The sequence below is a fragment of the Montipora capricornis genome, chromosome 2, assembly GCF_036669925.1.
Source record: "Montipora capricornis isolate CH-2021 chromosome 2, ASM3666992v2, whole genome shotgun sequence".
Lineage (NCBI taxonomy): Eukaryota > Metazoa > Cnidaria > Anthozoa > Scleractinia > Acroporidae > Montipora > Montipora capricornis.
The window spans coordinates 29,143,873-29,166,372 of record NC_090884.1 but is presented as its reverse complement, the minus strand read 5'-3'; the positions used below and the strand labels follow the sequence as shown (position 1 = coordinate 29,166,372).

The 22,500-nt window shown below is 36.4% G+C and overlaps 2 protein-coding genes across 3 annotated transcripts in view; one reads left to right on the top strand and one right to left on the bottom strand.

Moving 5' to 3' along the window:
* LOC138039263 (probable serine incorporator) overlaps window positions 1-14,540 on the top strand; it is a 22,237-nt gene extending 7,697 nt beyond the window's left edge. The window contains exons 7-13 of the mRNA XM_068885472.1: window positions 1,428-1,504; window positions 2,052-2,148; window positions 3,709-3,804; window positions 4,426-4,522; window positions 6,344-6,408; window positions 7,376-7,508; window positions 12,475-14,540. Coding sequence (XP_068741573.1) covers window positions 1,428-1,504; window positions 2,052-2,148; window positions 3,709-3,804; window positions 4,426-4,522; window positions 6,344-6,408; window positions 7,376-7,508; window positions 12,475-12,634 — 725 coding nt within the window. The 3' untranslated portion in view covers window positions 12,635-14,540. The remainder of the gene's footprint in view (window positions 1-1,427; window positions 1,505-2,051; window positions 2,149-3,708; window positions 3,805-4,425; window positions 4,523-6,343; window positions 6,409-7,375; window positions 7,509-12,474) is intronic.
* A 1,150-nt stretch (window positions 14,541-15,690) lies between these two features.
* LOC138039264 (receptor expression-enhancing protein 5-like) overlaps window positions 15,691-22,500 on the bottom strand; it is a 7,819-nt gene continuing 1,009 nt past the window's right edge. The window contains exons 1-5 of one of the 2 annotated variants that reach the window (XM_068885474.1): window positions 22,409-22,500; window positions 22,241-22,334; window positions 21,884-22,022; window positions 21,424-21,580; window positions 15,691-17,260 (exon numbers count right to left, since the gene is read on the bottom strand). The exon at window positions 22,409-22,500 is cut by the window's right edge and continues 95 nt beyond it. In XM_068885474.1, coding sequence (XP_068741575.1) covers window positions 17,196-17,260; window positions 21,424-21,580; window positions 21,884-22,022; window positions 22,241-22,334; window positions 22,409-22,500 — 547 coding nt within the window. In that variant the 3' untranslated portion in view covers window positions 15,691-17,195. The remainder of the gene's footprint in view (window positions 17,261-21,423; window positions 21,581-21,883; window positions 22,023-22,240; window positions 22,335-22,408) is intronic. The other variant, XM_068885473.1, reaches the window with a different exon arrangement.

Here is a 22,500-nt window from a genome sequence, read left to right as displayed (position 1 = left end):
TTTACTCCTATTAAACCCCCCTCCCCCCTCCCCTCACACTTCTGTAATCAGTACCAAAACCTACTTTGCGGCCTTTGCGGAGTTGTTTAGACCCACATGAGTGTATAAATATCATTGTTATTTTTGAGCTATTGTTTGAGGGTTGTAAAATTACTCTAACTTGAGATGATTTGAAAGAATTTAAGCAAATGACCTCAGAATGTACTCTGTTAAGTTGCTCACAAATAATAATTATTGTATAATACGATTGTAAAAAATTCTTATAAAAATAATCATGAGTGTGCAATTCAGTGTTTTTGTTATTCAGTCTGTAGTAAAATTTATTGCTATAATTGCCAGGAGGGAATACATGTAAACAATGCAAATACAAGTACTGAAATCAAAATCAAATTCAAACATAAAAGCTGTATTCAGGGGTATATACTCATGGTCCAGGTCTCTGCATAATTGTTTTTTAGTATTATAAAAAAGGAGAGCCCATTTAGACCTTTAAAGTTTAATATGACAAAAGCTAAATGCAATTACATTGTAATTTCAACTTCATCGCTGAGTGAAAGGAAAATGCAATTAAGTCATTTTGACTTCCATGCAGACACTTCATTAATCAAGCTTCATGCAATTACCAAAATTTTGAAAATTTTATGTAAAGTCAGCACCATTATTAAACTAGTAATTATTATTTAATAGTATAAAAGAAATTTAGAATGAAGTGTTCAAGGTTCCACATGTCTTATGAATTAAGGAAATTGAGAGAATTAAGTGATCCTCGCAGTTAGTTGTCCAGATGCATGCGATTTAAGAGACAGCAAGATTGTTATATGTCTCTTTATAAATATTATTTATAGAGAATTTTTCAGGCGTCTACAAATTGAGGCAATTTCTTAAAGGCCGGGCACTGTCATGCTAAATTCACTGTTTTTTGGTCAAAATCTAAATATTAGTACATTAATAGCTCACACGTACATATACATCACTCCTGACAATCCACTGACAAGATTATAAAATAATTATATCTATGGCACAAAGAGCTATTCATATTAATTTTTGGCAACTTTCTCAAGACACCGTCTCCAAACTTAATTAATTAGCCATGCAGTTATTTCAAGTTTCAATCCATTTACAATTTCTCTCCATCTTTGGCTGCAAACAAGAAAGGCTTAAAGCTTCAGAGCAATTTAATGGATATCGGCAACAAAACTATAGAGCATTATTTTTTGGTCTTCATGGATGCAAAGACTTCTTTTACTGTTTTGAAGTTTGACTATTAAAAATAGCGTGACACTGCCCCTTTAAATTGTCCAGCTATATATTAAGAATAATTGTTGTGAGGACCATCACTTCACTCAGTTTTGTCTATAACCTGCACTTCAAGTATATACATTTATTTCAGTATGAATTAACTTAAGATACCTTTTTTTTTTTTTCAGGTCTGTCTTTCTTTATGTTTGTGTTTTATGCTTTAGCACTGACTGGGTTTATCTTGTCCTATGTCTTTTTCACTGAGGTCAGTAAAAATAAACAATTAACTTTTACAAATAATTTCTTCCTTAATAATAAATTCATAAAAAGATATGTATTCTGAGACCTGATGTGCTCACTATAAAACCATCCAATTTTAGTTTATACATAATCATGTAAAGGATATTTGCAAAATCACAAGAAAAAATGTTAAGCCCCCTATTATAAAGTACAGTGTATATCAGAGTTGAATGCAAAATGCACCATATTATGCTTGTCTTGTACTGTACTTTGACACTTAAGTTATTTCCAGACAGGTAAAATTGAAATCAGCTGGGTTATAAAACGGGCTGGCTAGCTTAAGCTATTATAGAAAGTTTGTTAAAGAAATAAGTTGACCTGCCGGATATAGGGGTTGTTGTCAAATTTCAAATTTTTGACAATATTGTTAGGATGAAAGATTTAATGGTGGAAAAATTCTTGCATACTGTCTAGATAGTGAAAAAAATATACCGGTAGCTTGTTTCTGTTTTGTCTTAATTAAGGACGAAACATGTTTTGATTATTATAATTTTTCTGTTTCTGTTTTTCAGTCAAGTGGTTGCCATGTGAACAAGTTCGTCATCAGCTTCAATTTTATCATGTGTTTCATCATTTCAATCATTTCAATTCTTCCGAGAATTCAAGAAGGTGATCCTTTTTTTTTATTTTTGGGCAATTGAAAAAAAAAATAGAAATAAAATTATAATAATAATAATAATAATAATAATAATGATAATAATAATCTGATCACAAGCACGGCAACAACACAGCTCAACAAGGTCAAACTGAAAGCATAATAAATGTGCCTCTGCCTGCTACTCTACTGTCCATGTATGACCTTGGAGCACAGCTTAAGCCTGCTGGAATCAGCTGTATGCTGGTTTTTGCCAAAGGAGGAAACCTGGAGAACCCATTGAAAAACCCTCAGAGCACAGTAATATTATTATAGAGAACCAACACAAACTCAACTTGGCATCAGGTCCGAGAATCGAACCTGGGCCACATTGGTGGGAGGTGAGTGCTCCACTGCGCCAGTCAAACTGTCTCAGATCTACAGTACCTTGGTCATTCCCACATTTCAATGCAGCTGTATGGTTTTTTCTCATAATTGTATATTGAACATGAAATTGTGTTATTAACTGAAGCCAGAACTTTCCAGACAAAAAGGACCAAATTAAAAGGGGGTGTGTCATGGCATTTTGTGTTGTTTTACCATTTACTCACCCCTTCTCGCTATACAACTTAACGTTAACTCAGACATTACTTTTAATTAAACAACACAATTAAACCAAAGCTTCGTGGTGAAAAAAATGTCTGTAGCATACATAATTTAAAAAGTTACCTAAAAAAAGAGATCAACTTTGAAAAATTGTTAGGCTGAAACCCATGTAATGATCACAATCCATTATTTTTAATGTTTGATTTTGCCCATCCCTGCCTCCTTTTGTATTTGCTGGTTTTTTTTTTTTTGAAGTAGTACTGTTACTTTAAATTTATGTTTCACTTGATTTTGGTGCCAGTTTTGGCTAAATCTCGTGGCACAGCCTATCATATGCTTTGTATTTCTTAAAAAATGCAGACTTTTCTTCCGTTTATAAACCCATTCACCCCCAAGGGAACCCCCATTGACAAGTACATTTAAAATTGTCTGGCATTTATGCACACAGTAAAATCTACAAGTGTCACTATAGGGAGTGAAAGGCCGACTGGGTTTATTGTGTTAATTTAAAGTTATGGAACTCCATATTCCATGCTGTGGAAAAGAATTCAACTGGGTTACGTGGAAGTAATATAATGACATACAAGGAAATATTTTGCATCTGTATATGGTACAGCCTCTGCATGATATTTCACCCCATACTCTTAGTGCATTAATGGGGACATAGTTTTTCAGTGAGTGATTAAACTTGCAAGATTTTGCAAAGTGAGTGTACAATGTACGAATGCCAACCCAAATTTCATTGTTAGATTAGCAAATTTTCATCCTGTACGTTTGAACTTTCGTGCGGCTCAGCGAAGTTTCAAAGAAATTTCGGTTGAGAAATCACACTTCTTTATACCCCGATGAAATTTCAGCGAAATTTCAAGAGAACAATAACCGAATTTCGTCGAAATTCGTTTGCATTCATTCTTTTTGCACAGTACTGTACATGCAGTGTGTGTGTGTGTCACTTGAGATGCTTAATTTTTTTGTTTCTCCTTAAATAGTGCAACCCAGGTCAGGTCTTCTGCAGTCATCTATCATCTCCCTGTATGCAAGCTACCTCACCTTGTCAGCATTGGCAAATAAACCACTGAATGAAGGTGAAAAACAGCACCAAAGACATAATACCTAATTATGTAATTGCATGTAGTCAACCGAATTATTAGTAAGAGTCTAAAAACCTTCCACAAAAATCAGCATGAAATCACACTTATCTTAGAAACTGTCTCTTTAATACAGACACCTGAAAATTCAGATGGCTCTAATGGGATACATTAACATTTATTTCAAATACTGTACAATAATTATTTCGAAAGTCAGTATGCACACACAATCCTGGAAATCACTTTCAAGGCTGTTTATTCAATAGAGTCAATGAAAAAAACCTGTATGAAAATTTACCATTATAGTCTAAAAATAACAATGTCCCTTAGTCATCTTGAGCAGTCACAGTGGCTTCTTTGATAACATAGAATTAGTTACAAACAAATATTAAATAATCTTATTGTTGTGAGGCAGAGCCTATGGCTTATGGTTCTTATCCTGGAAGACTTGAAAGGAAGCACTTTCTCCTCAGATATTTAAAGATTGATCCTAGGTGCTGGATTGGCAGAGGTTTGAACCCACAACCTCCCATACCAAAGTTCAGCGCACTCTCTACCAAGCCATCTGGTCAGCATGAAAAATTGGCATCATGTACATTAATCTTCTTTTTTTTTCAGCAACTTGTGGTTCATCTTTTGGGACAATTGAAAATTCAGAGACCCTTGCTTTGGTTGTTGGACTTGTAATAATGTTTATTCTTGTTATTTATTCAAGGTTGGTTTTAACAATTTTAATTTTTTCCTTTCTAAGGAGCAATATAACATGACATTCAAAAACAAAAACAAAAACAGTAATTATCATAATTCTTTGTTTTCAAGTGAAACATCCGTGATGTTCAGGTAGGTACAAAATTAAACACAGGTCTCAGGCCACAGGTCTTAATAATTGTTTTACCAAATTGGATACAGTTCTAACCAAACCTACAACATGTAAGCATTCATTAAAGCTAACCTTAGGCCTAAAAACTCTTGTTTAGTTCAAATAAGGCCTATAATAATAATGATAATGATGATGATGATAATAATAATAATAATAATAATAATAATAATAATAATAATAATAATAAAAGACAGGCAAAAATTAACGATAAAAACCGATGTTTCGGTGTGTTCATGACGCCGTTGTCAAGGAGAAATAAAATTGAATCGCTTTGCAATTTGAGCGAAAGTATTAATTATTTTATATAATTATCTTCAAACACTCTATGCTAATTTCTTGTTACACCTTGCCGCAAACTTTGTAATTTTTATTTCTCCTTGACAATGGCGTCATGAAGACAACGAAATGTCAGTTTTTATCGTTGCTTTTTGCCTGTCATTGCATTACCAAATCTTTATTGATAATAATAATAATAATTATGATACTAATAATAATGATGATGATGATGATGATGTAAGAGTAGGGGAAAAAGAAAGGGAAAAAGTGGAAAAATACCAGGACTTGAAGAGAGAGATTGGAAGATTGTGGAAACTCAAAATGGTAGAAGTTTTTTACAAATTATCTGCCACTCAGGGTGTGCGAATTACATTGACAGTCACGCCTACTTGCAAAGTTCGTACGGTTTTACTGTAACTTGGACACCGTTGCAGGGGTTGATGAGTTGACATATTTACATGTAGTTGTCAATTGCGAAAGTTTGTTCGGTGGCCACGCAGTATAAAGGCGAATGGCACTGTAATATGTTATACTAAATCATTCAGCAAAGGCATGCGCTGGAGCCCTATTTTTTCAATGCCAAAAATGACTCAGTGGGCTGGTTAATGTCAGCCACAGAATAATAATTACAATAATTATTATCAAATTATAATGTTTGTGAGAGGGGGCCTTCATTTTGTAGATTACATTAAGTCTGCAATCATATAATTATCAGAAGACTTGAAAGTCTAACCATTAAAAATTTTGTGAATGAAGAAAGTGATTGCAAACATACATGTAAGGCAGCACTTTCCCCTGAATCATTATACTTACATGTAGTCTAGTAACAACATAAAGACCCTGAGTGTTGACCCCACCCAAGTTACAAGCACAAAAATGATCTTGACTCCATGAAGTGTGGTGCTTTTAATACTGAGCAAAATAGTTAGTATCTGAGGGTCAGCTGTATGTTTGATTAACATTAAATCCATGGTTTGATCATAAATTTTATCCAGTCACCCATCCTGAGTATGTGGTTTGACACGGCAATGGTCCTTCCACAGTCATACTTAATTATTATTGTTTCTTGGAAAGGGTTGTCTAAACTGGTTAAGTACTCAGTGAAAAAAAAAAAGACTGGCACTTGAAAAAAATTATTTAACCATCAATGGTGTTTTTAAAACCTGCATGACCTGAGACTTTGCGCATCTCTTCGTTTGCATTCTTGACTCAGCCACCAGCCCATTTGCGCTGAAGTTTCCAGAAAACCAAGGGCTTCTTTAAATTGTTTTATTTTTGTTAATCAATGACAGTGCTGAGTTTTTTTGCATACCATCAATTCTGTATGTTGCACAATTTTTTTTTGAAGATGAAGCACTGACTTTCCATATTAAATTTCAGTATACGGACTGTGGGAAGTGCTGACAAATTGTCACCAGCTGGAGGGACAGGCATGTCTGCAAAAGGTATCTTTCTGCAATTTTTATGATCATGGTGTTTGATATTGTTGTTTTAATTAAGCACACAATTTTGTGCCAAGGCAGGATACTATAATAATGATAATTTATTTATTATATAGGGAATTCAATGGCATTCAATGGAATGATAATAATTATCAGACTATTAGCAAACTGTTGTAATAAGAATGAACACTGTGCAACTTCATTAATTACAATGATTGCTTTATAAATTGTAAGTCCACAAGCATACATACATGAATTGTACAGTGCTTATTAAAATTGGGGATCAAGATTACAAAAAATCGGCATAAGCTAGGCTAGCAGATGAAATCCAATCAAATTAATGCTGACTTTTAATGAAAAGAAAACCAGTGAGCGTACCCACAGAAGAACCTCTGGAGAACAAACTACACGTACAAGTAACAGCCCACTCCAGTTCAAGTCATACCCACCCCTAGCTATCCTCTGCCAATGGTCAGTGCTCTTCAGCAACATCAGGCTTGACACCGAGCTCCAGCTGTAGAGTTTTGCAAGAACGTAATGGAAAGCCTTTGCCATAATTGGACTAATCAGGCTGACCTTGTTAAAAGATCTTGTTGGAAAGATACTCACTCATGAGTTGCAATTGAGTTCTTCAATGTTAACAACTACAGCAAAATAATCTTATTTACAGTATGGTAGACTGTTCAATTTTGGCAGTTATTTATAGCCAATGTTGCTGAATGTCATGCTACCATAGTCTCTATTAAATTTAAAACTGTATTGGTATTGAGGTAATATATCTTGTCGAGCTATAGATCCCCTTTGCCGTTCAAAGTCTTTACCTAAAATGTAAGTTGTGAAAACTACTACAGTACATGTAGAACAGAACCTTTTTTCACATAAACAATAATAATTATACATGTAATATTATTTAACTTCTTAACAATATACCGGTAGATCTTTGTAAGGTTTTTTCCCCTTAAATTGACAGATGATGATGAGGAAAAAGGTCAGCAGGTGATAAGCGATGAGGAAGATGGAGTGGCATACAGTTACTCCTTCTTTCATTTCATTTTCTTCCTGGCGTCACTGTATATCATGATGATGCTGACAAATTGGTACAGGTATGTCCTACATCTATGTGTGGGTGTGATAAAAAAAAGCAAGGGTAACATCAAAATTCCCAGGAATTGTCATTTTAGTCAAACTAGGGGCTCTTTCCTTTTGTCAGAACTGGCCTTCAGTTTGCAAGGAAAATGCAACAATTTGAAGGAACATAATTATTATCATTCTCGAAGTGTGTTAATTTGAAAGTGTTATAGAGTTACAGGTTGTAGTCCTTCCAAATGCCCGGTCTGGCTGGTCAGTTCTGTCAAGTGGAAAGTGTCCTAAAGCTATACTGGCCAGAAAGGGGACAAAATGTGACCCTATTTGGGAAAAGCAGGCTTAACGGAAATAGCGTTGAAGCGTTTTTTCGTTGTAATGCATTTTCAACGCGTTGAAAATGCGTTGAAGAGCATTTCCATTGCGTTTTAAAACGTTGCCAATGTTTTTCAACGGAACCGAAATGCGTTCCAAATCCATTTCAAAATCCTTTCAAAACATTGTCAGTGCGTTGTCGATCATTGACAACGCGTTTAATGAAACCGCCACTATTAGTTACTACGAAAGCTTTACAACGAATTGTTACGCAACTCTAGCACGTACGTATCGGCTTGAATTTGAGCAGAAACAACAAATACATGGAGTTTTCCTGTAATTTTGCAGAGAACGCGCCTAAGTGTAAAACTCAACTATCCTATGGCTGCTCTTACTTACCTTTTTGGCTTCAGTTCTTACGGTGTTGAACGAAATTACGGCGGTAAAAAGACTGTCTGATACATGCGTGTGTTTCAAATGACATTCGATTTGAACAATCGATCGAGACTCAAATTTAACTGAATTCAAATCAACCGTTCCTTTGTGAAAAACTTTAATATTATTTTTGGTATTACGCTTTATTGTTTATCGTTTTGACAAGAGATATTGTGTACGTGTATATACATTTACTGTGCAGTGTAGGATTTTTATAATAGAAATAAATGGCTCCAATCCTTGTCAAAATTAATACTTTTGCCATCGGCGACTGGTTTGAGAGAGCCTTTAAATTAAATATACATCCCTAAATTGTAGAAGGACATCGGACAAAACTCGCGTTCCGTACAGTACGTAGGTTATCAACGAAAATGGATGAATACAGGAACGTTGCTAACTCGGGTAAGGACTAGCGCACGAAACATGTAAAAATCAACACTGTGGTTGTTCGGATTTGCATGCATGCAGTGTCCTGACATGAGTTAAATTAAAACTTGTTGCCTAACACCATACAAATAGCTGCAAGTTTAAAGTATCTTACGGGTGTCAAAACCTATAGGTTTCCATGATATTTAACGATGGTTTAATAGCGCTAACCATGCTTCGAGCAACCCGGGCCTGTAGTTTCTTGACGATTCCCACAAGTAGAAGTGTGACATTCTACAGGCAAAGATGTGTCGGCAAGTTCTCTTGTTTCCGGAATGAAGGACAGATACTATTATCCACAGATAATATTTTGGCTTCAAATACCACTGCTCCTTTCCGTTCCGCGAATCTCGTTATACATATGCAAAATAGATTTGACTTAAAATAAAGAACACTTTATGTGTAACCAATACGAAAAATCGGGCCAATAAATTGATCCAGAGAATTTCAGTTGGCAACTGCAACAAAATACCGCAACATCACAAACATGATTTGTATGGCACATGGATTAAACAAAGGAATGTCAACGTTGCGCACGAGCGATCACGAATTTGAACTGCTGATACAGAAAAAATTTTGTTCTGCGGGCCTCCTAAAATTGCTTTTACCCCAGTGCAGATTAAACCCTTTTGCGGTTAAGTTAACCATTGCAATAAAACACCATAAAGATAAAAGGCGCAAAACGATCGAGCCATAACATGAGCTAACATGTAGCGCGCCTTTGTCTGCCTCAGTGTCGATCTGCTTCGTAATGTTTGTATAAAATCACCAGGGAAAATAAATGACCATTAATAACCATTCCCTTGAGTAGCAAGTGAAGGCGTCATCAGAAATACTTATAATACTAAATAGGAGTGAAATTTCCTGAAACGCAATCGTTTGCCAATAGCGAGGCAAGGCTACATTGATAAAAAAAGATCTTTGTCAAATGCGTGGTGTGCGTGACTTGGGATTAAAATTGCTATACCGTCGGTTGCATTTAATCGTGAACAGCTTGATGCATTTCAAAGACTTTTTGAAGCTTACTCTTTCTTTTCGAAGCCAATGAAATCGAAAAGTTTACTTAAAATTTATGACAGAAAAAATATTGAACTAATTAGTGGCAAGCTCGGGGGCGAAGCGCCAAACAAATCACGCCAACATTTTCTTTTTCAACGTTTATACTTCTGGTGGGTATATTGGCTGTTGCTTCGCAAAATTTTTAATGTAAGTTGCGACAAATTGCTCTTTATTAATCAAACAAAATCAAATTTTCTCAGATGCAGAATTATGATGTTCAATTGAATTTGTTGCTGGTAAATAAACCGCTATTGGTTGTTTTGACAATGTATTTAGCTTTGTTTTCAACGTTTTGTGCAGAATTTGTATCAAACGTTGGAAAAAGTTGCCAAAGCGTTGGCAACGCGTTTTTCATCGATTCTTAAATACTTGTTGAACATTGTCAACGTTTTTACAAATGCGTTGAGAACCATTATCAACGCGTTATAATGCATTATCAACGCATTTAAAATGCATTGAAAATGCATTACAACGCTATTTTCGTTAAGCCCGGTTTTCCCAAATAGGGTCACAAATAAGGGAAGGGAGATGGGGTCAGGGGGGGTCTATGCATAGTACAGTAGATGAAAGCACGGAAGTGCTTTAAGTTAATTACTTACATGATGTAACTGAAACCTTTTTGTTTGCATCCAAGAATCAATGTTACTCAATAGTTACTTTAACCCTTTGGCATCCAAACCGGCCTAAACCGGCCTGACTTAGTATTTTACTCTGTCTAATGCCACACGACTCTACTCGTCAATGGGGAACCCCTGGGAGCCAATGGGTTAATCGCTCACTCACTGAAAAATGTCCCATTTAAGTCTACATTTGTGGTTTAAATCCACATCTACATGTATCAGTCATGTGTATGATCCTGGTATTCTGCATTAGAGCTCTTGATTTTCCTGTCTGACAAATGTTGTATAACATGGGATGTTAACCCATTGACTCCCAGAGGTTCCCTATTGACGAGTAAAATCGTCTGGCATCAGACACAGTAACTTGATACTGGCCAGTTAGGACGTCAAAGGGTTAAATTAATGGGGACATAGTTTTTCAGTGAGTGAGTGATTAAATTAATGGGGACATAGGGCATGGAACTCCCGGTGTTGTGGTCTGATCTATGGATATAGGGGTTAGGTGTCAATTGGGACGAAAGTTCTGTTCCTCTCCCCTGCCACTCCATGAATTGTGGCGAATAAATTAAACTAAACTAAACTAAACTAAACATACCGTTAGTTTTTCAGTGAGTGAGTGATTAACCCATTGACTCTCAGGGGTTCCCCATTGACGGGTAAATCATCTGGCGTTTCGTCTGGCGTTAGACAGAGTAAAATACTAAGTCTGGCTGGTTTAGGCTGGTTTGGACGTCAGAGGGTTAAATTAATGGGGACATAGTTTTTCAGTGAGTGAGTAAATTAAATTAATGGGGACATACCGGTAGTTTTTCAGTGAGTGAGTGATTAACCCATTGACTCCCAGGGGTTTCCCATTGACGAGTAAAATCGTTTGGCGTTAGACAGAGTAGAATACTAAGTCTGGCCGGTTTAGGCCGGTTTGGACATCAGAGGGTTAAATTAATGGGGACATACCGGTAGTTTTTCAGTGAGTGAGTGAGTGATTAACCCATTGACTCCCAGGGGTTCCCCATTGACGAGTAAAATCGTCTGACGTTAGACAGAGTAAAATACTAAGTCTAGCCGGTTTAGGCTGGTTTGGACATCAAATGGTTAATGGGGACAGTGAGGGAAGCTGACCTCCCTTTTACAACTGTTACATCATGTATAAAAACCAGATGCACATGACCTTGAAGCGTGTAACTTGCAACTCTTTTCCTTGCAACAAAGCTGGGGATTTTAGGATACCAATTTTATGCCCAAATATGGACAAAAATAAGATTGAAGCTGCATGCTCTGGAAAATGCGCGAGCTATGTTACATCCAAATAAAGGAAATTAATTTTTTAAAACTCAAAAAAATCACTTCAAGGTCATGCATGAGCTTCTGGTAAAACTAAATAAAACATCCTACCAAGCTTTCTGGAAAACTATCAAAATCATTCTGTTATTGGTGTATTACATTAAAATTTTAGACATGGAAAATAAGGCAGAACGTCTAAATAATTATAAGTTTGACCAAAAAGCCTTGTTGTCATTCCCAGGAATACTTTTAAGTACATGTATTCATGATGCTAACAACTTAAACACATAAAATTGTTTTGCATTTAAATTTATGTAGTACTACGTTATTCCAATGTACATGTAACTTGCTATTTTGATAGTCATTTAATAATTATATAGTTCAAAATGAAATCCAAGTTCAATCAACAATGGAATGGACGTTGTCTGCTCATGAGGCAGTGGTCCTTTCACCTGTAGCCAAGTTGAACTAGCTAATGAAAGTATGAGACAGCATGTCCACTTAAAATACATAAATGTTGAAATGAGAGATCAGTATAATTCCAATTTTATTAAAGTTTTTTTCAAAAGGTCATGCCATTGATACTTTGTGCATGTCTCGTATTATGATTGCATTCAGGAGTTTATAGTTAATTTTTTCCGGATCAAAAATTTATGCATTGCAATGGCCCGATTTGGGTGGCTTATGGCTGCTGTAATAAAAAAGAAGACTTGAACCAACAACCAAAAAGCTAATTCTTTTAAAATAATTACAGAAACTTTTAAACCCCTCCCCCAGTTTTCCTTTAGTAATCACTGCAAAATTCATTCTATTAGTGAATATATTTTGTTGAATTCTTTCCTGTTTATAGTCCTCAAGGTTCCACGCTTAAAGAATTTCAGCGGACCGTGGGTTCTCTCTGGGTAAAAATGGTGTCATGTTGGCTGGGATTTGTACTTTACCTATGGACTCTGTTGGTTCCCTTATGTTTTCCAAACAGAGACTTTGGTGCCTCACTTGCTGGCCGATAAGAAACACTCACTTCATTATGCACTTGCCAAAGAAAGCAATGTTATTTGTAATTAAGTAGACTGGGAGAAATTTCTGTAATTGTACTAGGGATTTGGGATGGCCGTTTATACATCAACGACATGCATTATAAAGCCTATGGAGCAGTACTTAAACTAGCCAGGCCATGTCCAGTTACCTGTACTTAATTTTAGTGGAGCTCTGTGGAGTACCATTGGTAAAGAAATATGGTAACCCATCTGTGCGAGAAAATTGGTTTTGGTAATGGTACTGTAACAGTCCCCTCCATGTATGCCGATGTGACCAGTATCACGCAAGCATATCATGGCCTCAAGTTTAGAGCTCATTGAGGTCAGCTGTGGGTTTTTTTGTTTTGTTTTGTTTTTTTGAAGTTGACTGCTGACCACGTACTGGGTTTCGATCGGATCACAGGCTCAAGCCAGGTTAACTTATAAAAATAAATATTAAACCCAGGAACTCCACTTTTAGGCTAGGCTAAATCTATAATAATTATCAAACAGCTTCAAGTTATTTGGACCCATTCAGAAATTAATTTGTGCTATTAGAACCACTTGTTTACATGTATATCTGTCTGTAGAAGTAGTAGAAGATCTCCTTTGCCTTTTTGGAAGAATCTTTGTTGTTATCAGGACTACATGTATATTCACGTGTGGAATTGTACCATTGGTTCTCACTTTAGTGTGCTTGACTATTATAGGTCACGTTATGGTGCACATAGTTAGGATTTGTTTCCGGTTGTCCCGGATTCGACTCTACCACGCTTTGTAAATAGCCAACTGGTTGCCTCCTGCCAGTTGGGGTTCTTAATAATGACTGTTTCTGTTAACTTTGAATTGTTTCTTTCACATTGTTAAAAGTGGGGTGCCTGTAAACTAGCTTGATAGCTAAGTGCACTTCCACTATAACCAAAGCATTTACATTTACATATTGGAAGTTTGGAGAAGTTATACAAACTCTCTAGAGCATTAAACCCAACCTCAAAAAAATTGACCTAAATGCCCAAATCCAAAATTCTCGGCACCTGTTTCATCTTGATCAGACTTGTGAAGGCCTCCTTGTTTGGTTGTTCCCTTTTATAAGAATTTGTTTCTGTTCCCTTGTTCCCAAAATTACTACCTCCAAATTTTTTCTCAGCTTTTTGATCCCAAAGCGGTTTTTACCAAAAACTAGTTGTCCCGTAAACTTTCTGGTCGTCTGGGATGGCCAGACGACGGCTAATTTTGAGCACTGTATTAATTAGCATAACATTGAGACCTTTCACTCAATATTATTTAAATGCCCTGTAATAGAAACCAATCAAGAGGTTTTGAATGCAGTTTTATTGCCATAAATTAGGTGTTACACTGTAAATAGGGCGCAGCTATTGATACTTATTCGTACTACACTGTAGTTTAGTGTTTTTGGAGTGAAAAACAATACTGTTTAAATTTAGGAAAACAGTACATAATTAAAAATATCACTTGCTGTAAGTTAATACCTGTATAGTTTGGACTCTCATATTTATTGTAGTGTGCAGGGTAAGTAGGTTGCTTTCCCAAAATTAACTATTATGCATAACTTTGTTTTCATAACTCTAAAGGGATTTAAACATGTGGAAAATGTTCAGTCTCTGAACTACTATGTGACACAAGGTCGTAGACTATTTTATGAAAGTAAATAGAGCTGCACTCAAGGCTGTTGCCTAACAGGAGCCCGGTAGCCTGGGGCTCCCAAAGAAGAGCTCTGGGCACCTTAATTTTTCACAGCAACACCTTTCACTTCATATGTTGGGCTCCTAAGTTCTCAGCGTTTAGCTCTGAGGGCCCCTTTAAAATTTTCTTAGGCAGCAGCCTTGGCTGCACTTTGGTGCTAACATATAAAGTGCCATTAAACATATTCTGCATTGTCCACAACTGTGATTTTCGTTTTTGTGTGAGACAAACTAACATGATCACACCACAGGGCTCAAAACCAGGAAGCCTACAAGTGGCTACCCCGGTAATTGATTTGAGGCCTAATTGTGTGGGCTCTTCAAAGACCGGCTTCAAAATAAATTGGACAACAGTTGTACAATCTATCTCAAAGCCCCTGGACTTTAATTTAAACACTGGCAGTCTTGTTTTCCCCCAGCTTTTCTAACTATACACTTGACAGGTATGAAGGCACATTACAGAAGTATTAACAGATAAGTAAGAAAAGGAAGGTGTCATGACCCAAAGGATAGGAAGGGCCCCTCTGCTCTGCAGGTGGTCACGCTAACTTGACCGATTCCAAGGGTGCATCTGGGAAATACATGTATATACAGTACAGCCGACAATGCCAATTAAGAATGAGGGTCGTCTATACCTGGCATGGGTTTGAACTTTCAATAAAGTTTGAAGTTGGTTGCTGGTTCGAGTAGCATAACCCACTGTTGTCGTTGACAAAATGAATTTCAATCTTAGGCTTTAAAAAAAAATTAATGTCCTTAAGTTACATATTGCAACCACAGAAATGGGTGGAGAGAGCAAGGGGAAACTTGGTACACCTTATTCCAAAATGGCCGAATTTTTAGTATTCTTTTGTTTGCTTGCAAACTTAGGCACCCTAATTGTTGCTTCATTCAAGGTTAAAAATAATTAATATTCTTTTGAATTTTACATTAATTTTGATAACAAGGCAACAATGTCTAATTTGCAAGCAAGCAAACAAACAAAATTAATATTAAAATGCAGGCCAATTTGGAATAAGTTGATGGGACTTACTAAAAAAATAATGTCTTGACAACTATAATAATAATTGTATTGGTTGCTACATGTATATACATGTAGGAACAACAATATCTAGTTGCAAAGCCAACAATAAAAGTAATTCAAAAAGTCAATATTAGTATTGTGATTTAAGAGATTTGTGTCTTGAGCAGCACTTCAACATTATAGTAAAAAGAGTTCCAGAACATTGGCACTACTTTGGAGAGTGTACATTGTAGTTATAACTGGTGGTTTTGGAAACCTCCAAGGTGAACTGAAATATTGGAGTTAATTTGGCACTAAAGGGGGAAAAATTGACATAGAGCGTATAAGGAAATCAAAATTTATTTTGCAAACAGCAACCAGGAAGCACTTCAATCTCCTTACAAATTACAGTTATTTATTTGCTACTGTAACTCAAACAAAAATATCAGTACTGTGGAAATGTACAATGATTTATTAGTTTAATATCACAGTGTAATCCAGTGCTCTTTATAGACAAGTAAACTGAAATTAATTTGCCCAACTAAAAGAAATACCATTTATTTTAATGAATACAATAATTATCAAGAAAAAAATGAAGGAACGGCTCCATGCACCTAAACCAAGGCACCTTCCCCAAGCTCATCGATAGGCAATGAGTTTGATGAATACAATATCAAGAAAAAATGAAGGAAAGATCACTTTCATAATTATGAAAGAAAGACATTTTAGACACAGATTCACCTTACACACCTACTCCCATAAACCACATGCTGAGGAGTTCACAGTGTTACAATCTCAAAAATTACGAGGAATGTGAAGCATCCCTTCACAGAGGGATTAATTAAGAGCACGACAGCGTTTAATTTTGATGAGACTAACACAAGATAGGAAGGCCGTAAAAGATAATTTCCCAATTGCATCAAACAAATTTTCTAGTTTCAGGGGAAAAGTTGAAAATGCTCCCAGATGGATTTCCCCATTCCAATGATTATCAACCAACTAACCAAACACTTTGCTTGAAAGGTGATCATAATAAATGAAAATACTAAAAATAATAACAGTGATACACAAAACTTACTACTTTCTAAAAATTTGTTTCTCTCAATATGCCTTTACACGAGGGATCTTACATCCAATGTTTTGTTTATTTGAAGAAAAAATTTTCACAAAATCCAAGCAAACAAGTTTGCTGCCAAGTTAGTACCCTCCAGGGCACCAAATTATTTTATTATTTTTCTAAATTTCCAAGAGCATAAAATTATTTTTATTGCAATCACATTGGCTTATCGTGGGCCAACAAGAAGGTTCTTGGATTTACCAGACAGAGCTTAAACGAACATCTTGCTATTATAGTACCATCATTTTTTGAACAGGGAGAACATGAACCCACTATAACCTTGAATCTTTTTTCATAAACCGTACTCCGGAATAGGAATACATGGAATACAAGTTAGAAATCCTTTGCTTTTACGGAGATTCACGTTAAAATTGTTAAACACTCGCTAAAAGGCTATTTTAAACATATCTATTATTCTTGTTGCTTCAAAAGGCCAGTTTTAAATCATCACTCTACGTATTCTCATTCCGGAATAGGGTCAATCAAACGCACCCTTAGAGACAGAGCAAAAGCCATATTAGGGAAAGGCATATAACAAGAAAGAAAAGGAAAACCTTTGTACCAACATTCTGGTTTTAGTTTTCTACACATCTGCTAAGCGAATACGCTTTTTCCAATGTTTCTGATGTTTTTGTTATCCAACAGAAATCATTGGAGATCATAAACACAATCCATGTTATTGCGTGACCTATTCTCCTTCCTGCCTGGTTTAATTCTGAATTGTCAAGGCACTTAGGTTTCTTTCTTGTCTGACTCTGTCGCTGCTCTTATGGCAGCTTCAGTTGCAGCATCCTTGGCTGCAAAAGCAAACAAATGACACTGAATCAGCAACAGCATCCTTGTACCACAAGAAGAAGTTAATAAGGCCAGTTGGAACATGTGAATTCTTCCACAACAATTGCTGGAAAAGAAGACTATGAAATATGTCAACACATTTGTCATTTTAATTGCAATGTGAAGGAATGCTAATATTATAGTCTATTATCCAGCTAAAAAAGTGATTCCCTTGGAAACAGTTCTAATAAAGAAAAAGAGTTCAACCAAAATTGTGCTAAGATAGAAAGATGCTAGTTTGCTTATTAACAGAATGAAACCTTTTTGAAGAAAACTATCACTATTTCACTCACTCGCACACAGCAACATGGATACACTTACAGTACTGTGCAAAAGTAATGCAAGTGATTTCCGAAGAAATTCCTGGCTTTTCGAGGAAATTTCATTTGGAACGATATTTCGCTGATTTTTCGCCGCAATTTCTCGAATGTGCTGCGAATTTTGGAGCGATAGTTCGCTCTTCCCAAAAATGTGCTGCGAATTTTTGAGCGATAGTTCATTCTTCCCGAAAATTCTTTATGAATTTGTAAGTAAACAGTCACTCTGTTTATGCCTTGGGACTTCATTAGGAAAGTTCGAGTGACTACGTGAATATTCTTTCTGTAGAGGCAGCATTATAGCTGCCGAGTTTTGCTCCATGAACTGGATCAGCGATTGGAATTAGATAAGGATTTGGCTTTGTGAAGTGCGAGGATCTTCCTGTTCTGATCAATGCTTCAAGATCACGGAATGCTTCAAAAAAAAGAGCATTTCACAAGAGCTTTTGTTAACCAATTCGACAATCAGTGTTGAAGGATTTATCGGTGACTACTTGCGCAAGGGATTTACATGTAACTGCAAAAAGCTGGACTGTTTTGGCTTTGTTCCTGGAACAAACTAAGGTCACCCTCGTGGCATATGGAATAATTACAACTTGTAAGGTAAGTTGCTTACGTTCTCAAAAATTTAGATCCCTATAAGATTTAAGAAACGTTGTGTTAGCTGTGATCTTTATCCTTCAAATCAATGATAAGTAAATACAGCAAGCTCTGTCACGCAGTCACAATTAGTTATCAGAAAATATTTGGTGTTTACATGACCGCTCCATTGAAACCATTACATGTGATATGAACTTCGCTCGACATGTTGTTGAATTCTGGCTCTGTTCAAAACGAAATTTCAAGTATTTGCGGGCAAAGTGTTTTGCTTGAGTGTTCTGTCTTTGTTCCCAAAGCGAACTCAGAGCTCGATCGTGTGTACATGTAGCATGCAAGTTGCTCTAAAGCTGAATTCACGCGTGCAAAATTAGCGAATTTTACATGCACAAGATGAAAGAAACCTTGTGTTTGTAGTGTTATAATGACCTTCTAATCAGTGAGCGATACATGCAACTAAATACAGCAAGCTTCGGCACGCAGTTCATACAACAGTTATCAAAATATATTTCATGTAAATTACATGACGATCGATTGGATGAATTACACCCTGTGCTTAGCGAAATTTCGCGTACTTAATGGCAAAAGAACGTTATTGATCGCGAATTTTCGGTGAGGTGTTGAAAACCCAACGAAATTTCCCCTATTGTTAAAGTGAATTATCGCTCGAAACACATCGAATTTTCCCTTGATTTTTCGATGAAAATTCGCAAAGACAAAGAACGAAATTCACGCATTTCACTTGCATTACTTTCGCACAGTACTATAACAGGATTGGCCACAAACTATGCAAAACATTTGAAATTTTCCACAAATTTAGCATTCCTTTTGCATTAATCTCTGCTCTATTCAGGTACAAATGGAACAATTACTTCTGACAGAGAAAAAGAGTTATATTCCTGGATCCACATCAGAAACCTGCAATTTGACCCATCCACACCTCTGGATCAACACAAGGTTGTACCACAAAAATAGCATTTTGTTTAAATTGAAAAACAAATTCTAGCAGAATCATTTTTAGTCACGAAAAATTAGGTCAAGGGCACTTTAAATTTATTTTGATACCCTGAATGAACAGCTTTAAGAAAAAGCTTACCCTACCGCACCTGGTGAGGAAAGAGCTGAGCAAATGCAAGCCAGTGAGCCATTTCCTCATATGTACAGAGAAATTTTGGTGAAAAATTCGCTTTGTGAGGTCATGAGAATAAAATCAAACATATTGGGTATTTTTGGCCTTGTGTGGCAAATTCCTCACTGTGTGCAGCCATCATGAGAATCGAGCTGAGCTTGGTCAATCAAGCATCCAATAAAAGTACATGGCATTCTCACACAACTTCAGTGGTTCAAGACAGCATTGGAGGAAGAAACTCTGAGGCCACTGAAGTGAGGTGAGCCACATTTAGCATACTGATTATTTTAATTTAGTTCACCTATGCAACAACATGTTCTGCAAGGCTTAATCAACATAAGCAGTAAACTATGTGGTTTCTTTGGGGTCTCCTCGCAACATTTGTAAAATATTGACGATTGCAATAAAATTTGCCTGTTTTTGTTTAAAATGTATGGTTTTTTTTTTAAACAATAAGAGTAGGTACCCTGCCAGCAGAGTCTCCCTAAGAGGGCTATCTGATGACCAAACTCGAGCCCGCAGCTTACTTCACACCAAACTTGGTGGAATGTCCGGATTCAACCAAAATCTTTAAAGCGATTGCGTTTTTGACTGAAAGGAGCCAGATCCATCCAACAGCTGAACAAAGACAAGCCCTCAGAAGTTTTGTGAAAGGTCAAGACAATGAATGAAACAATGATAGTTAGCCAGGAGAAGTGTCTCACTTGGCTTGCTTTGTTCTGCGGGTTCCATACCGAGAATCAACAGCTTGTCTGAATTTTGCTCTTGACTGCATATGAGTCTTCTAGTCTGAATACCGTCATAACCTCCTAGTAATTTGCCACATTTATTCCAAAGATTCTGCATGTATTTAACTTCAGGAATCATAAATTGGAGCTGCTTTTGGAGCTTGTTGTTTTGAAGACGGGTAACATGGGCTTGGAACTTTAGGAATTGTTTATCAATGAAGTCTTGAAGAGGAACTGTAAGAGTTATCTCGCATAACTTTTGATTAGAGATTATGAAACCATAATCACCATTTTGTGGGACACATTTGACAGGACACTGAAAATCCCTCATAATTCATTTAACACCCCCAATACTGAAACATCTGAGCCAGCACCCTTGGAATCCTCATTTGATGGTGATAGCTCCACTTCAAGCATTGATGAGTGACCAAATTTCTTTCTGTGAGAAGCTTGGAGTTAAGGCTGCTAAGATTGACAAAGTCGATGGGGAGGATTTATTAGCGCAGAAACTCTTTCTAAACAGTTCCAAGACCATGAAGGACCTCAGAGATCACATGATCGGAATTGCAATTGATGAGTCTCATTGTGTATAAAGGGTGAGTGTTTTTTGGTAAATACCTTGTCAATTGATTGCAAATCAATTTGCCTGAATTTTTAATTTAGTCGCCAGTAATACAGTTAATTTAATTAATCTGGCCGGAAACAAGAGGGTTTTTTGCAACCGCCACGCATGCCTCGTACTGTCGTTCGTTCGCTGGAGACTCTGCTCACAGGGTGCAATAAGAGTTGACTGCTTTAAAAACCTTATTCGTGTGATTATTTGACGGCAGACAACTTTTAAATTAATGCCCCCAAGACAATAAAAACTACACAAAGAGTTGACACAGAAAAATTAGGCAGTCATCACGATATCGACTTTACGCCGTCATTAGCACACTTTAAATTTATGTTTACTTCCCCACTGGAAAAAAATGGTCGAACATATAAGCTCGTTTTATAGCTAAAAATGCAAATTAACGACGTAATTTGAACATTCCATCCTGACAGTGTACAACCTCAATGTGTGCAAACGCAAGTTAATTTGTTTTTTTAACACCTGCTCTAAGACGATGTTAAATAATTCAAACTTGGAACACCCCAAAATACGCTACTAACATCTCTACTGGAAAACATATTTCAGATATTTCTGTTGCAACCCCACGGCTTTTGTTCAGCAGAAATGTATATACTTAACATCGATGAAATAAAAATACGAAAACAGGGAGAACCTTTGAGTGAAGTTTTTCGACATCGTGGAAAAGCCGAATTTAAACATACTTATGGTGTTTTTTTTTGCCAATGACTGTTAGACCTACCTTCTTTGGCTACTTGATCCATTTTTTCGCCAACTTTATCCAATGCTTCGTCAATATTTTTCCGGTGCTTCAACACGAATGGCTTGATAACTTTGTGATAAAGAGTATTCGCTCCGTTCCAAGACACAGGGGCCATACACCAAGCGAGGAATATCAACTGCAAAGAACATGGTTAATTAGTTCTGCAATTAACTACGAGAATGTGTGTTTCTCACAAAAACGTAAATTTTGCAAAGAGCAAGCTGCAAATATTTTTGCTCCTCTGGCCTGGCGTATAATTTTGTTCATCCAGAAGTTTCGTTCGGTTCCGAAGTCCATTTCTATTCGAAATTTACCGGAAAGAACAAGTTCGAAAAATGCGCCAAAGTTCGGTAAACGAGTGCATGCTGATAAGCTATCTAACCTACTAACACGTACATTGCTCCTTAAATGCAGATTTGGAGCGATTGCAGAATAGTACCTTCACAAGGAAATACAGGGGAAACCAAGAAAGCAGAATATCGGAGAAAAACTCTACAATGTTGAAGACTCCAAACACCACCCAATAAATTAGCCATTGTGTATCGTCTTCTTTGGACTCGCTTTCCACGGCTTTCACACTGAAAAAATAATCACAGCATGAAAAACATGTTTTAGTGTTAGGATAACTCGTTTTTTAAACAATGAAGAAAACTAGAGAGGAATTAAACAGGGACGAAGTTTTTGGAAGCTTGCGGCAGCGAGGCAGATGGTGTTAACAAATTCAATACACGACTGAAATGTGAAGCCAAACAAAATTATACAGTGAACTACGCGGTTTAATTAAAAAGCTACTTACGATTGGTAAGCAGGATAGGCAAAACCAAGCGCTGTAACTATAAGATCAGCTCCATAGCCAAAAATAAGATAGAGAGCGAAAATCCCTAACAAACCTAACGAGGCAAAAAAAAGGCTTTAACCCAGTGAAAAAAACGCCGTTTATAGACCACATAACCTACGTCATTACCGAGAAAAATATAGATTCTCTTTACTCCAGTTTTCTTCTCCACCTTCTCTAAGACATCAGTGAAAAAGTTCTTTTCCTGCAACCAGTTATCG